This window comes from Macaca nemestrina, chromosome 4 (assembly GCF_043159975.1).
Source record: "Macaca nemestrina isolate mMacNem1 chromosome 4, mMacNem.hap1, whole genome shotgun sequence".
Lineage (NCBI taxonomy): Eukaryota > Metazoa > Chordata > Mammalia > Primates > Cercopithecidae > Macaca > Macaca nemestrina.
In genome coordinates, this window is record NC_092128.1 from 78,381,670 (window position 1) to 78,399,531 (window position 17,862).

The following is a 17,862-nucleotide window of genomic DNA, read 5'->3' on the forward strand; positions in this document are numbered from 1 at the left end:
TTGGGATCTGGGGGTTGATGTTAGGATTATATTCAATTTACTTTCTTAATTTCTCTTAGTTTTCTACCACAGACATTATTACTGTTATATCAAAACCATGTCAGAGAAAGAATAACAAAGAATGTCTAAGAAAAATCAGAAGAATGTAAATATAAAATATTTGGCAATGACCTTCACAAAATATGCTCCTTATTCTTTTCTTACAGCTAAAAAAAGACTTGATGATAAGTAGGGGTGTGTGTGTGTGTGTGTGTGTGTGTGTGTGTGTGTGTGTGTGTGTGAAGTTTCTGGCTAAATATAATAAAGTTAAACTCCTCCCAATTTAATTTGTAGGATTAAAACAATCCCAAACAAAATCCAAGTGGATTTTTTAATTGATAAAATGGTTCTGAGGTTCATCTGGAAGAATAAATGGGACTATTAATAATAGAATTCTGAAAATTAAGAAATAAGAAGTTAGACTTGCTCAAAAGGATATTGAAATGTATGAAAGTGACAACCCTTTCCACAATGATAGTTAAATAGGAAGCTCTTAAACATCCAATAGAAAGTGCTTAGGCATCACTTTGTACTTTTAAAAATAGTATATGATGAAGTAATTGTAACAGAGAAAGTGATGAATCATTTAGTAAATGATGTTGGAATAATGGCTAAAGAAGGATAAATTTTCACCTTAAACTGTATTCCGAAATAAATTCTAGATAAGTTAAAGAAATATAAAAAATTAAAAGCATTATAAACTACAAGGGAACACAGAAAATATGTAACAGATTCAGGTTGTGGTAAGTCACTAAATCCAATGACTGTAGCACCAGTTGATAGTCTTGACTGCAAACCCTTTTTTAATTCCCTTTGCTTCCTTTGGCTTTCACAACACTTCCCTAATTTTTCTCTTACCACTTTGGCCACTACTTCTCCAGTGACTTTGCAGGATTATCCTCCCCCGGAGACCATTATATGTTTGAGTTCCTCTGGGCCCATTCCTTCTGTACACCGTCTCCCAAGGATTCTCATTATGCCCATGGCTGTAGTTACCACCTCCTGTCAGGTAACTCTCAAACTCCAGCCTAGCCATTTCTAACTTTTCAGTATTAGTCAGGATCCATGCAGGAAATGTATGGCACATTCAAAATGGGTAATTAAGAAGACTTTAGTTAAGAGATCATTTACAAAGGGTTTAGGGAAAGCAACAAAAGATAATGGTACAGTATCCCAGGGAACATTACTACTTTAAGCCTAAACAAGGAAGGAGGTGGAAATGATTACTGAATGAGAGTGAGAGAGAGGAGGAGGTGGCAAAGGAGTGATGGAAGTAGGAGAAGGTGGGGAAGAAGGGCAGGAGAAGGAAGGGGAAGAGAGAATGCAGTATGGAGATAATATGGAATAAATAATCAGCCTCAACACTCTTTCTTCAGTCTTCTGCTTCTACCTCCCATTGGCTGAACCTAACTAGAAGCCAGAGAATATGGGAACCAGGTGCTGAGGATACATGAGATGTTGATTCATTTCATACAGGTCAGTCTCTCTGGATACAGCAGAACAGAGAAGGGTGGAGAGTGGCTCTATGAGGGAAAGCAGAAGATATCCACCTAGTATTCACCTTCTACCTGGCTTCTTCTCCAGGACATCCCAAGAGCATTTCAAATTCAATGGGTCCAAAACTGAGCTCATGAACTGCCCACTGCATACCCTCTCCTCTCAAAAGACAAACTAATAAAAATCCAAACTGGTCCTTTGTCAGTGTTTTCTTTCTTTTTGTTAGCAAGTTTATTTTCTTGCATTTCTTATTTTAAAAATTTTACTGTATCTATTTAAGGTGTACAACATGATGTTTTGATACACATATAGAAAGTAAAAAGGTTACTATAGTCAAGCAAATTAACATCCATTATCTCACAAAATTACTCGTTTTTTGTATGTGGCACCTAAAATCTACTCTTTTAGGGAAAATCTCAAGTACAGTACAATATTATTTCATGGAGCCCTCCTGTTATACATTAGATCTTCTAATGTTATCTTATGTCATCAAATGCTATCAATGTCAGTCTGAATTCTCATTACCATGGAATGGATTGAACTGGGGCAAGAGTAGGAGCTAGTAGATAAATGAGGAGCCTGTTCCATTAGTGCAAGCAGAAATGATGATAGAATGGACTAAAGCACTGTTGGTAAATGTGAAGAGAAATTGACAGATTAAAGTGGATAGATTAAAGAGATACGTAGAAACCAAAATTGATAGGATTTGGGGGTTTGATAGAATTGGATATTGGGGGTAAAGGTAATATGGTTGTCAAAGATGACACCATAGATTTTAGGAAGGAGGCAGAACTCTTTAACATGGACTTATTAACCCTGCATATTCAGCTTCTCCCAGCTTCATCCCCCAACCTCTCAACCTTTCCAGCTTCATCTTATACCAAGCCTCTCTCAGGATCTGGTGACATTTACTTTCTTTCATCCCTCATATTTCTGTGCTTGTTCCTGAGCAGGACCTTTGCACCTGTGATTTCCACTACCTGTAATGCCCTTACCCAGCTACCTAACTCCTTTTCATCATTCATCATTCATTCACCATTTCCCCAGGGAAGCTTCCCCTGGTTTCCTTAGTTCGGCCTAATTTTCCTATTAGAGCTCTCATATGTTGTGTATGTTCTCTTTCTAGGATCTATCCACCGGCATCTCACACTCATTTTTGTGTGACTTTTCAGTTTAATGTCTGCCTTACCCTCAATCTCCCCACTAAGATATAAACTAGGATATAAGACAGGGACTGTATCTTTTTTTTTGGCTCACTTGTGTATTATAGCCTGGAAACTTGTGGTTGCTACACACACACACACACACACACACACACTCATTAGTGAATGAATAACAGTAAAAGCAATGGAATATATCACAAAGAAAAATACTGGTATATTTAATTACATTAAGACTATATTCTTCTCTGCACTAAATAAGAGTACATAGCACATAATGAACAAGTGATAAACTTGGAGATACAGTCATAATATACAGACAAAAAAGATTATATCCTCAGTAGAGTTCTTACCACATCAATAATAAAAATACTGATAATGCCTAATAGGAATTGGCAAAAACAAAATAAAAAACTCCAGAAAATCCCATAAAGAAAAAGGGTTCTGACAGCTTCTCACTGTAAATATTGGAACCCCAAATCAAACTAACCTAAACAGTAAGGAAATAATATATTTTTGCATGTAACCAGAAAGTCAGGTTGACTTCTCTGAGGATCACAAGATAACACCCAGCAGCATGTGGGGACAATATGCTTTCCTGTTCACATTCATCAGAGGAGAAATAGGATATCTCTTTTTTTTTTTTTTTCTTGGCTTACTGCAACCTCCACCTCCTTAGTTCAAGCGATTCTCCTGCCTCAGCCTCCCGAGTAGCTGGAACTACAGGCATCTGCCACCACGCTCGGCTAATTTTTGTATTTTCGGTAGAGACAGCGTTTCACCATGTTGGCCAGGCTGGTCTCGAGCTCCTGACCTCAAATGATCCACCCACCTCAGCCTCCCAAAGTGCTGGGATTACAGGTGTGAGCCACCACGCCCGGCCTTAGAATCTGTTTTCTAGCAACGAAATACAAGTGCTTCTTCTCAGCCTTATTGACTCAGATTAGGACCAACCTGGATTAAATCTCCTGTCAGAGGAATGCCATGTTTTGATTTTGAACCTTTCACTAGCAAAAGAGATTGGATTACTATGCTTGGTTCAATAGTAATCAGGACTCATTTCTAGAGCTGGGGTCAATTCCAGAAACTACATGGTTGTTGAGGAGTGAAACACAATGTCCACTGTAATTGGCCATAACCACAGGAAAGAAATGGTCAACTTTCGGAGTGAGGGATATAGAAGAAAATAAAGACAGCTGCGAGGCATCATTTTTCAACTCAAATTTAAAGCTGGCTTTTAAAAATTACACCATTCACTGAAAATGGATTATAAATTGGTTTAACTTTTCTGGAGGGCAATTTGGCAATATATGAAACACCTTTAGAACATTTATGACAAATTTTGGAAAGTATACATATGTGTAGAAATACGAAGGAAACACAAACGTTCATGTGGCTGCCACTGAGTGGTAAGTTTATAGATGATTTTTATTTTCTTTTATTTTCTAATATTTTCCACAGTTTTTAAAAACAGGCCTAATTACATTTATTTAAACACAAAGAACGTGAAGTAACCTGTTATTTCAGAACATGGACAAATTCCAGTCAAAAATATCCGCTAGAAGCTTGAGAGGTGGGAAAAGTAGTTTGGGGGATTTATTTGCTCTCTCAAGGTGATGAAAAGAAAAATACCGAATCAAAGAGTCTGAGTTATGGAATTCTCTGCTTCTGGGGTTCTAGTGCAGCCCCATTGGCCTGGAATTCAGGAAAAAAAAAGATACAAGGCATAAAATCCCACAGAAAGTTACATAGTTGCAACAGGACATTTAGCATTTATTGCTTGTTCTTCTAATTAAACCTCTAATTCAACTCACTAGGCCCTTGCCTGCTAGCTTTAGTGAGTAAAGTTGAGGCCCTATGACTGGACTTAGCTTGATTTAATGTCATGTTCGTTGAGGAGAATGGTTGGACATTTTTTTTTAAAAACATGAGCATAGGAAATATCTGAAGTCACTTTTTTTTTTTTTTTTTTTTGAGACGGAGTCTCGCTCTGTCGCCCAGGCTGGAGTGCAGTGGCCAGATCTCAGCTCACTGCAAGCTCCGCCTCCCGGGTTCACGCCATTCTCCTGCCTCAGCCTCCCAAGTAGCTGGGACTACAGGCGCCCGCCACCTCGCCCGGCTAGTTTTTTGTATTTTTTTTAGTAGAGACGGGGTTTCACCGTGTTAGCCAGGAATGGTCTCGATCTCCTGACCTCGTGATCCGCCCGTCTCGGTCTCCCAAAGTGCTGGGATTACAGGCTTGAGCCACCGCGCCCGGCTTTTAACACTAGTCTGAACATGTAGGATGAAGGAATGTGTGTTACTGAACTGGGATTGCCAATAGATATTTAACCCAATGTGATTTGGTGATGATGTTCTTTCTTCAGATTTAATTTCATAATTTCCTCACTTAGACCACTCCGTCAGTTCTCTTTCTGCCTTAACTGGTTCCTCTAAGTAACATGGGATAAGTCACTCAACTTCTGCTGTATCCTTTCAAAAATAGGCCTTTGTCACGGAATTTCCTCTCTCTAAACATCTCTAAAGTTCTGTTGGTGTGAAGAATTAGTAAGTCTCTTCTGGTTATATGAATTTAAGAAAACATTTAGGTTAATGAGGGAATATTGAATTTTAATGGTCCTTCCTTAAAAGGCTTTACAACAGATTTTTTAGCTAGATGAGGTGGGAATATATATGCTAGCACCAGATTCCACTTATCAATCATCCAGCAGTTACAGCAAGCCAGGAGCTCTGCCTGTGCCTGAGTTGGCCATGAATAGACAAGTGAGGACTGCAGAAGCAGGAAATATGGGGTTAGGTTGATTTCCCTCTATTAGCAGCAGCTTAAACCGGCATGCTGGGCAGCACTGTCTCCTATTGGCTACAGCTGCTGAGAGCAGCAGGATGAGGGTTGACCTATATCTGTCAGGTGTAGGTCAAACCCTGAATTTGTTTGTTGCAAACTTCAGTCTTCTAGAACGCCAAGTTTCACTTGTGCTCAACCACATACAATATTTTTATCAGGATCTGTGATATCCTCCACCTGCGAAGAGCTTGCATCTGTGGGTTTCCCTCTCTGGATTCTTTTGCTTTCTTTCTCGCTGCCTCTCCCTCCTGTCACCCTCTTGCCATTTTTGTCCCCTGCTTCCGTGTCATCCTCTGGCTGAGAAGGGTTGAGATGGTCACAGCTGTGCTCCTTCTAGTAATCACAGTAACACCAGCCCTTCTCTGCCTGCCCCAGTTTCCATCTGACCAAGCTATGCCCGTTCCTTTCAGTTGCAGTTATTGCCCCAGGTTGGCACAGCCTGTGCACATATGTGCTCTTCTGGGCCACCATGGGTTTCAGAATGTGTCAGTTGCTAATTACAACTGCAGCTGTGGACAGAAATACAGCACACATTCAAAATATGGGTCCTAAAGTTCCTACACAGTAAATGTTTCTTGATAGTTTTAAGGCCATTTTTTTTCTTTTTTTGTAAAGATAGACTTTAAGTATTTAGACATGTATTTTTCTAGATGAGAGAATAAACGACTTGAATTTTCATTTAGTCAGCCACCATCTGTGACAAAGGTCCTTTCCCTCTGCCTTTGGTCTCAATCAATATATGTATGTTGTTTTGGGACTTCATTGGTATTATGTTTGTATTTATTTACACTGACGTCACAATGCGAAACTTATCGTAGTCAGTTCTTCCTTCATGCTAAAGCATCAGTACACTGTGGGCTTCCACTTACAATGCAGAAACTGCATTCCATGACCCGTTATCATTTCTTCAACGAGGACTTGTAGTAATAGTAAAGAAGCCCAAATGATGGAAAAATTATTCTAGCACCTCAGGTCCCCAAGCATACAAACTACATCACAGTAATTTGAGATGGAGAAGACCTATTAATCATCCCACTGAGGACCTGTGGTGTTTTTTCCCTCTCCAACATGCCGATCTACTTTTTAATGCCTTTTCCAATTGTAAATGGCGCAAGTGATGGGGTTTCCACCCTTCCCAAGGGATGATGCCGTACAGCCTATAATAGATCCCTCCATTAGGGCATGTGATTCGTTCAGCTGCCTAAATCATCTTTGTTTTGACTTTCATTTCCATCACTCTTCCTGCTGTCCCCTTGGACACTAAATAATTTCTCTCTGTGCCCACTATTTACACCCTTCAAGTACTTGTGACCGATAAGCCAGTCCCGTTAGAGCCACGTGGTAATGCTGGGAGACTTGTCTCTTTCGTCTTCCCTCTGAAGGCAGTCCCTTCAGACTTATAAATCATATTTGTTGCTCTTCAATGACTGCCCATCAGTTTCTTAATAATTTGCCTCATTTCTTTGTTACTGACGCTGCTCAGGAAAATCCCCTTTGTCTCCGTTGCTGCAAAACAAGAAGATGATGGTAGTAGAATCTCTGCTAACAGAAAATAGAGCGGAGCTTTTCAGCTACCAGGTATCTTCCTACTAAGGACAATGGAATCATCTAATCAGTTATCTTTAACTCTCTTACTTGGGGTGCACAATTGCTATGTTAACAGGTGTTAGGTGTGCATGTGGAGACAGGGATAGTTCATCTATATTTTATCTGGCCAGCCTTTGTTGTGGTGTATTTAGTTAATGCCCATTAGCTGTTTAAGTCATATTTCCCCACCAACCTCAATTCCCAGTTGGAAAAGCTTCCTTGAACTCCCTCAAGAGAATGCTAACCTCCTCCTTTCCATTAATACGCCCATGTTTACTGATACTAAATTGTGTGACATCAGCATCTTTGTCAGAGGAGGAATTCCTTTGTTATGAGAGAGGCAGAGTGTGCCCTTTACCTTGAATGAACATGATTGGTACTGCAAACCAGGATATTCTGGCAGTGGGTTTTGTAATTCCAGGGTCAATAGTGTTCAGCCTGTCCCGTCTGTACCCCTCTCCAGAGCCTACTCCCTGGCTACTCTGTGTGCTTGTACACCATCTAAAGTACTGACTTTAATAAGGTCTGGCCTACTGTGCTCATTGTTCATATTTATGCAATAATAATAATACCAACATAGTGCTTCACAAACTGTTTTTGTCTAACTGCATCATCCCATTTAGTAGTCACAACCATCCTGTGAGGAAGGAATTATCATCTTTCTTTCACCAGGGAGGATACTGAGACTTAGAGAGGCTCTATTGCCCCAAATTTCACAAACATTCAGTAAATTCTCCTTTGGAGTCCCTCTTGTCATCTCTCTGAAATCACTGGAGAACATGCTTTGTGAGCAGCATGTGAAGAGGCACTAACTGCATATAAGTTCCTAAAGTCACTGAAATGATGGCCATGGCATAATGTTTATCTGTGTTCTCCTTCTGGCAAAAATAGAGTAGCTAGACATCATCCACAGTTTTATATGAATCCTATTAACAGTAGGATAATTCAGTTGTTATTCGATGACAGAAAGAGTATATAAAAATTTATATGACATAGCTTGCTATCTCTTCCTAAACAATAATGTAATATTATTAGGCATGGACTAAAAGTGAGCTTATCTATTCAAATGCCAATTCAGACCCTAAGGGTATCTGTTTTTCCTGCAGAGCTGATGAGATTATACACCTAAGATGAAAGAAGAAAGCTATATTTCAATAAATGTTAATAACATGATTTGAAGAAGAACTGAAAAATACTGACTTTTATTTATGAATAATATAAAAAGCAGAAATATAATTTTCTACAAATACATGGTGGTAAAGAAGGCACAGCATCCTAAAATCGTGTTAATAGCTAAACAAAAGACATTTTATTTATTCTACAACTGATTTTCAAAGAGGCTTACCAATATTTTAAATTTGGCATAAATGTGGTTATGGTAGGAGAAAAGCCTGTACTAAAAGGGTTTTATCCTTTAACAAACTAAAGTGACATCAAATAAATAAATGACTCTTCAGCTCCAGCATTCTGAAAAAAACCCAGGTCAAGAAAATTATGCATTTTGTTGTTACCTGTACCAGTAGTCCATTCCTTTTTATTGCTGAGTAGTATTTTATTGTATGGATAGTACACAATTTGTTTATACATTCACATGTTGATGGACATTTGGCTTCTTTCCAGTTCTGGGGTATTGTAAATAAAACTGTTACATATATTTGTATGCAAAACAAAGAAGAAAAAGAAAATTACGCATTTAAGTGAATTGCCCTCTTCTGTGGCCTGGCCAGAGAAGGCAAATTGCAAGTGTATGCATATATTGTCAACACATAGAAATGTGTAGAAGTCACCATGTCTATCAATAGGGAGGGAAGATTATTTCTTCTACATTAGCTTGTGGGCCCCCACTGTCTCATGTAGGGCTAACTCTAAATTGGGCTTTGTGGCTGGACTGGATGGTGCCTGTAACTTTGTAGGAAAAAAATTAAGCCAATGCATCTTTGAAGATACATCCTTAACTATGCCAGCTGTACTTTACAGTACCCACTGTTTAACTGTGAAAAAAAAGGGGGGAAGGGGAAATGCTATCATACTTATTGCTTTTTAAAATTACTGCAAATGCAATACATGCTTACTATGGCAAAATTTAGAAACACAGATGAGGAAAAAACAAACTCAGATACTTTCCATTCCAAAATAACAACTTGTGACACACCCTTCCAAGCCTTATCTACATACCTGTATATGATGTGTGTGTGTGCATATATATTCATCTTTTTAAAACAATAAGTTTTGGGTTTAAATCTGCCATAGTACTAACTAATTGACTACTTTGTTCCTTTAACTTAAGCTCTCTGAAGCCCTTATTGAAGAACTGATGCTGTTTTGGGCTGATATAAATAGGGTGACAAAAATGCTTTAGTTATGTTTTAAAAAATACATTTACTTTACATGAATCTTATGAGGTTATAGATCTTTTAAAAGTACAAGACCTTTTACAGTCAAACCATGGATAAATATAATGCCTGGAAAACGTATTATATCTGTTATTATGGACATTAGTAAGGTAAATGAATCTTTTCCAGGGGTTGCCGTGTATCATTGAATTCTAGCACAATACAAAGGGATTTTTTTCTTGGCACCACTTAAAATAATGGCACAATTTATGATGGTATCTTAGATTTGATGAAGTATTTAATCAAATCATGAGGTATTGGATGAACTGTCTTCAATAGGGACATCATAGATGTTTTAATATTTGTGAATTATCTTAGGATAAGCTGGAAAATGCTAAAGAAACATTCATGAGAATGTCTGGTCTTGTGAGCAAAAAGGAAAAGCATTGTCAGGAGGAACTTTAAGCTTTAAGTGGTGCCAAGAAAAACGATGCTGCCAATTAAACAACAACAAGCCATTCATTTAAAATTTTATCCAAATTTCAGGGCCAGGTGCAATGGCTCACACCTGTAATCCCAGCACTTTGGGAGGTCGAGGTGGGTGGATCACCTAAGGTCAGGAGTTCGAGACCACCCTGGCCGACATGGTAAAACCCTGTCTCTACTAAAAATACAAAAATTAGGTTGGCGTGGTGGCAGGGGCCTGTAATCCCAGCTACTGGAGAGGCTGAAGCAGAAGAATCGCTTGAATCGGGGAGGTGGAGGTTGCAATGAGCCGAGATTGTGCCATTGCACTCTAGCCTGGGTAACAAGTGTGAAACTCCATCTCAAAAATAAATAAAATAAAATAAAATAAAATTTTATCCATATTTCAGAGATGTTAAAATGTAAAAAGTTTCTTATAATAAATAAACCATGGCATTTATTTAACACCTACACATTTCATAGACAGTATTCAGTCATATACCATGAACAGATTTTTAGTACCCACTACATAATAGGTTATGAACAGAGAAGTTCCAAATTAGAATGGCTATCTTTGACATTTAATTCATTTATTTATTTTTGGATTGAAATAAGAACAAAAATGTTCATATTTTAACATTTATGTTTCTATAGAGAATATTCTGTTTCCATACCTTACATTGCAGTCTCTAAGTGGGAGCAGAAGCCTTCCATGTGATCTTGAGTGTCTTTATCTCCTTGTAATTTGTCCTCAGAGATAACAAAATTCTCAGTTAGACTGCCCTTTTACCTTAAGAAGCATGACTCAGTTCTTTCCTTGCATCTTCAGGCTGCCAGTTAGTGACTTAATTCAGTTTTAATAAATTCATCAGGCTTGGAAAATGCAGATTCATTCCAATTTATGTGTATTATATCTTTTGCTGGGCCAGTCTAATCACCAGATTTTACAGATGAAGAATGTGAAACTCAAGCCAGTTAACTGATTCGTCCCTAATCATTGAGAAGGGGTTTTTTCCCTGTCACAGATAGTCTGTCCAACACAAAGTCCTGTTCTCTTGAAGCCTCCCTTAGTCTTAACAGATCCAAATATGTTCTTTCAGTTGCCTGAGAAATCCATTTTCTTCTAAATTTTCTGAAATCAAAATTCATCCTCTTTTTAACATTCTGCCCTGTATTGGCAGATCCTGTCTAGTTTCCAAATTTGCAGTCATACATTTTTCCCTAGGGAAGAGAAATAGATATCCCCTATTTATCCACAAGAGTAATATATACATACAACCACTACTTCGTCAAATATAAATTAGCTGTAAGTGGGAGAAGGTAAGGGAACAAACTTTCATAGACTCCCATCCTTTCCCCCTTTGAATTTTTACCTTGAATTATCTCGCTTTCTTGCTTTAAAATGGATTATCTGTAAAGCATGTGATAGAAACAGAAAGAAACATAAAATAAATGTTTAAAATGTGAAATTTTCATTAAGTTAAAGAATCACACTGAGCCTATGCAAGAAAGTATGGGACCCTATCATCATTGGTGGAATCAGTTTATCCAGCTGTGTCCTAAATGATTATGGTTTATTGAGCCACCTCTGAGCACCTCCCCGTCTTCCCCAGTGTCCTGCTTCCTTGGGCCAAAAATAAACCTGTTAGCTGGAAAACAAGCTAGATGAGTGTATTAGTCCATTCTTGCATTGCTATAAAGAACCAAAGACTGGGTAATTTATAAAGAAAAGAGGTTTAATTGGCTCACAGTTTCACAGGCTATACGGAGCATGATGCTGGCATCTGCTCAACTTCTGGAGAGGCCTCAGGAACTTACAGTCATGGCAGAAAGCAAAGGGCAAACAAGCACTTCACATGGCCAGAGCAGAAGGAAGAGAGATATAGTGGGGAGATGCCACACACCTTTTTTTTTTTTCGAGATGGAGTTTGCTCTTGTCGCCCAAGCTGAAGTGCAATGGTGCGATCCTGGCTCACTGCAACCTCTGCCTCCTGGATTTAAGAGATTCTCCTGTCTCAGCCTTCTGAGTAGCTGGGCAAGGCTTGACATAACCCAGAACAATATTGAGGTCAGGTGCTGTGGCTCATGACTGTAATCCCAACACTTTGGAAGGCTGAGGCAGACAGATCACTTGAGCTAAGGAGTTTGAGACCAGCCTGGGCAACATAGTAAAACCCCATCTCTACCAAAAATACAAAAAATTAGCCAAGTGTGGTGGTGTGCATCTGTGGTCCCAGCTACTAGGGAGGCTGAGATGGGAGGATCACCTGAGCCTGGGAGGCAGAAATGGCAGAGAGCAAAGATCATGCCAATGCATTTCAGCCTAGGTGACAGAGTGAGACTGTCTCAAAAAAATAGAAAATAAAATATATTGAGACAAGTCTGTGGTGTGTGTGTGTGCCCAAATGGACAATGATATTTGCAAAGAACTTAGATGTGCTTTTTCTTTGTATTATAGTAAAGGACATAGCTAAATTCAAAGCTGCTTTTAATCACAAATAAAACTAAAAATTATCTCCAGAGAGACAAATATAATAATTAATTACATTAAAATAAAAATTCAAATAACATTGTAATTACAAAGTTCTAACATTTTATTGATATTGCAAACATTTTTGGTAATATAAACAGAAAAAATGATTTTAAAAATTGAATTATATTATGACTTCATTTCCTGTTTTCATTACTCATTAAAACCTTGATAAGTATGGAGAATGAAATGAGCTATATAATTACGATGTGTCAAAGTTTCCTTTAGATGCCATCTACATTAACTGCAAGACTATTTTAAAACTAAGTATGTGTGCCAGGTGGCTGATAGGAAATTCTTAGATCGACAACCATTTTTTTGCAGAATTTTTCTGTTCTTTAGCTAACAATAAGAACATAACTAACAAGATAACATTTATTGAGTGCTTACTATATTCTAGGCACTGAGCTAGGCCTAGCTTTAGAAGTATGATTTTATTTACATCTTAAGCTGTAAGAACCCCATGAGCTAGGTATGATTATTACCTTCATTTTATACACATAGTATCATGTGCTTAGCTGTGTGTCTTCTGTGTGCCTTCTGAGTAGAGGGTTTTAGGCAAGGGCTAAAAGAATTCTGATAGTTATATATGATAGTTTAGCATAATAAGAAATTATGGCCAGATGCAGTGGCTCACACCTGTAATCCCAGCACTTTCGGAGGTTTAGACAGGCGGATTGCTTGAGGTCAGGAGTTCAAGGCCAGCTTGGGCAACATGGCAAAACCCCATCTCTACAAAAAACACAAAAGTTAGCCAGGTGTTGTCGTGCATGCCTGTTGTCCCAGCTACTCAGGTGGCTGAGGTGAGAGGTCACGTGAGCCTGGGAGACAGAGGTTGCAATGAGCCATGATTGTGACACTGCACTCCAGCCTGGGCAACAGAGTGAGACTCTGTCTCAAAAAAAAGAAAGAAATTATATGAAAAGCTGATTTTATTTCCAGTGTTGGACAGAGTGACAGTTTGCTGCTAACAATGGGCTCTATGCTATTTAATAAATTCTTCCTCACCCTATACAAAATTCCATTCCTAATACAATGTTATTCTATTCTAAATTTTAAAACCTTTGCAGAAAATCATTTTACGTGTGTGTGTGGTATGTGCAAAGCATTCTTTCTAATAATATATGTAGGACATGTTCAGTTTAGAAAAATGTAAAGAAGACCAGAGATGAAAATAAAAGTCATCCTTTATCCCATTAACCACAGGGAACTACTATTAATGTTTTGGCATATGTTCTCTCAGTTGTTTTTATATATGCATATGTAAATATATATTTAAATTCAATTAGAAACATACTTTACAGTTGAGTTTGGTTTTTCTGGTTTTTTAAATTCACTTGATAATATGTCATCGACATTTTCTTATGTCATTAAAATTTCTTCCACATAATTCTAACAATAACACAAAATTTCATTATATGGATATACTCTAATTTATTAGACTAATTTCTCAATGTTGGATATTTAAGTAGGCGGAGGAAACTTTAAATATAAATAGCTAAAGTCTTACTCATGCTATAGGCCTCAGATCTTTAATGATTAAAAAAATGTGCCCAGTAAAAGCCTTGGACTAAAGCTCTATTGATCTGAATTTTAATCTAAAATTGCAGGGCTGAAGGTGGCCTCAGAGGAATATAGTCCATTTTTCTATTTTCAGACAGGACTGTATCACTATCCTAGATATATGTCTCTAGAAACTATTCTTGAATTTAATGATAGCAGAAAGTTTCATAACACTGCCCAATGTAGCATTACAGTGAGTTGGTCCTGTAGCACAGACTCTGGAAGTAAACAGACCCTAAGACCAAATACGAAGTAAAGGACTTTGACCTTTGACTTTAACCTTGACTTTTCTACCTCCTCATTCTTGGTTTCTATCAGTCTTGCAGGGTATCTGTGAAGATTCCATGAGATAGTATACATAGAGTGCATAGCAGTGTGAATGCTGAACATATGCTTTTATTTACCCTGTTCCTCTTAAATCTTTAACTAATTTCCTTACATTCTTTCTATGATGAAAAATCCCCAAACACCAATATCTATGGCACTAAATATACCTGAAGGCCATGACTAACCCCTCCTTGAACTTCTTCTGCAAACTAAATAAAGCTAAATCATTTGACTTTTTCTAGAGTCTACATCCATAATTCTTTATTAAATGTAAGACCATCCTAAATTGTGGGACCCCAAATTAGGCAGGATTTATTATAATTGCTCTGGGTGGTGATAGAGATTGTGGTGTAAGGTGTAAGAGTACACCTTATTTATTGTTATGTTGACGCCACTATAGCAAGAACTTGCTGGATTCTTATTTTAATTTCTTTCTTTCTCTCTTTTTCTTTCTTTCTTTCTCTCTTTCTTTCTCCTTTCCTTTCCTTCTTTTCTTTTAATTTTTTTTTTTTTTTTTTTTTTTTTTTTTTTTTTTTTTTACAGACATGGGATCTCACTCAGGCTGGAGTGCAGTGGCACTATCATAGCTCACTGCAGCCTCAAACTCCTCGACTCAAGTGATGATTCTGCCTCAGGCTCCCAAATAGCTGGGACTATAGCCATGCACCACTACGCTTGGCAAATTTTTAAATTTTTTTTTTAGAGATGGGGTCTTATTATGTTGCCCAGGCTGGTCTCAAACTTCTTGTCTCAAGCAATCCCTCCTGCCTCAGCCTCCCAAGCTGTTGGGATTACAAGTGTGAGCCACAATGCTTGGCTTGAATTCTTAAAAAGAACTTATGATGTAATTAACTCGGGTTGTACTTGTAGCCCATCATGACAAGGATGACTGCTTTTCTGTGCTGCACTTATTTCTTGGTTCTGATTCTTTATCTTACTTAGAAGCAGCTCCTTCATTGTTTCAAGTTGGTTTCATTAATTTGAGTCAGTTTTACTCCTATGGGGTTATCTACATACTCTTTCTTTTTTGTTACTTGTTTTGTTAATTTTGATTACATTTAGAGGCAAATGAATTTATGTGCACTTCCTCAGATCACGGTGAAACCATGACACATCTATGTGGTAAAGTATAGCTATGACATAGAAATAAAGGGTACCTCTTTTTAAGCAGTTTTCTCTTAATGTAAGTCCAATAGTGCTGAAATTGTCTTCAGACTTACAAGTTTGAGTATATTTTAGTATGTCATCTGTGTGGATTATGAATTTGTAGGCTTTGGGTCTGAAACCTGTAATTATCAATGTTTGAAAGACATCTGTGAAGGTGAGGATATGGAGACAATTAGCCAAACGTTAGATATATAATTACCACACCCTGCCTCCCTATCAGGAACTCTGGATATTTAAAACAAATTAGGACCTTTACACAGGCCCTTCTCTTATCAGGGTGCATCATCGGGTTGCCCTGAATGTAGGTAATCAATCTCTTAGGCAGTAAGTGTCCTCTCTTGCATATACTATTAGCTCACAGGTCTTTCAAAGACCAAGGTGGAAAAGATCCATGCCTCTCAATTACATCCCTGGCTCTTGCTACAGAGGCAATTTTTATAGTGAAGAAAAAACACTGGGGAAAAAAGTCACCCAATTTTTATAGTGAAGGAATCAGAAGACCTGACTTCTACTTGTAGTCTCTCATGTGCTATCTGTGACCCCAGCCAAGGTTGTGGGCCTCCATTTCCCCATCTGCCAAATGGAGACAGCATACATGTTCTAACGTCACAGAATTGTTGCCGTGATACAAAAAAGTCATAGATCTGAAAGTGCATATAAAAGTTCTGTGAAGTTTCTATAAAGTAGGGAAAAAATCATGCAGAGTCACATCATTTCCTTGGAATTTTGAACATTTGTTTCTCTTCCCATCTATGGCTAAGTACTACATATATATGTTTTTCATATTTATGAAACCATTGAGTACATAGTTACACTATGAATAGTTATGACTGGAAAGTATTGATAAAAATGACAAAATTCCTTGTTATTGATAATTAATAAAGGAACTAATCCTTTCAAGGGTAAAGGTACTTAGACTTGGCTCACAGCACTTATGCTCTAACTGATTTTCTTTAAAGAAAACTCCTGAAGAGTTTTCTAAGCACAAGTGAAGCGAGATTGGACCCTGAGTACAGAAAGTGGGCAGCTAAAGCTTCTTTCTTCAATAACAAGTTTAAGTGCCTTATTTATTTTTGTATTATTAAGTGACACTTGTAAAAATACTTTGTTGAGTAATGGTGCTGTGGCAAAACTAAAGTTTATTTAGGACACTGCTCCGCCCAAGGTGAGCAATTAAAGCAGGTATGTAAACCTACTCCCCTGGGCTCCTCCACGCAACCTCTTGAGTAGTGCTAGAAATGAAAAAGGGTGTGGGGCAAGGCACATGGCATGGCTGGGGTTGAGAAGAAGTTGGAAGGGCAAGAGGAGACCCCATGAAAGAATGAAAAAAGTGTGAAGGTTGATAGGGAATCTCTAACTAAAAATGGATTCTAACTGATGACTGATATCACCATGTCAAGTTAATACAAATTTAGGTGGCATAAGATTGATTAAAAAACAAACAACAAAAAAATTCTTTTTCCCGCACGGTATAATAATAGCCATCTTATTTTAAATGTAGCCAGGAAGGGTTGTATTTGTTCGTGTGATCAGGTTTCCTCACTTCCCACACCTGGGGAAGTATCAGCTAATATTGGTTTAGCACTAATTTATACCTGATGGTCAGGATCAACTAGAATGGAGAAAAACTGGTACAAATTAGAGGGGCTCTGTGGTCCCAGAAAGCAGTCCCACAATGGGCTGCGACTATTGTGTATCAATACAAATCAGTTTTTCTAGGAGGAAATGGAAAGAAATTTTTCAAGGACCCGAATCTATTCTCAGCTGCTGTACTGCTAGTGTGCTCAAGATTTTATTTAAAAATCTTAGATTTTACTATGTTTAGTTTATTAATCTGAGAGTTAAGCAACTAGAAGCAGAACAGGCTTTAAAATATCTGACTCATTATTATAAATAATAACTGTTAGCCAGTCAGGTCCATTTCCCTTTTCCTCAGTGAAATTTGCTATAATTAAAAAAATCTATAACCCAGTCTCATATTTTCAAATACCACTGTAGATTATTTGGAACCATAGAATTAGATACAAATCATGTAAAATGAATAGACCTCTTAGATTTTTTTTTTAAAAAAAATTCTACAGGTAGAATTTTAAAAGCTGTTTTCTTTTGGTAATTTCCATGAATTGATGTCAGGTATCAATGTTTCTATGTATTTGGCTGAAAATGGAGATAATATTTTGGTCCTGCAATTATACTTGGTAAACTTTTATTTATTTCGAATCTACTGTTTTGCAAATTTGCCTGATCATAAAGATCACCTGAGAAACTTGTTAAAAATTATACAATCCTAACCCTCCAATCAGCAGACTAGCTGAATTAGACTCTCCAGGAAAGGGGACTGAAATCTGT

The 17,862-nt window shown here is 37.7% G+C and overlaps 2 protein-coding genes across 2 annotated transcripts in view; one reads left to right on the forward strand and one right to left on the reverse strand.

The window, feature by feature from the left end:
* LOC105475570 (UBAP1-MVB12-associated (UMA) domain containing 1) overlaps positions 1-12,447 on the forward strand; it is a 308,802-nt gene extending 296,355 nt beyond the window's left edge. The window contains exon 5 of the mRNA XM_071094876.1: positions 1,516-12,447. Coding sequence (XP_070950977.1) covers positions 1,516-1,593 — 78 coding nt within the window. The 3' untranslated portion in view covers positions 1,594-12,447. The remainder of the gene's footprint in view (positions 1-1,515) is intronic.
* The window catches only part of LOC105475569 (collagen alpha-1(I) chain-like), an 82,646-nt gene that overhangs the window by 53,676 nt on the left and 11,108 nt on the right, over positions 1-17,862 (reverse strand). The gene's annotated exons all lie outside the window — the stretch shown is intronic.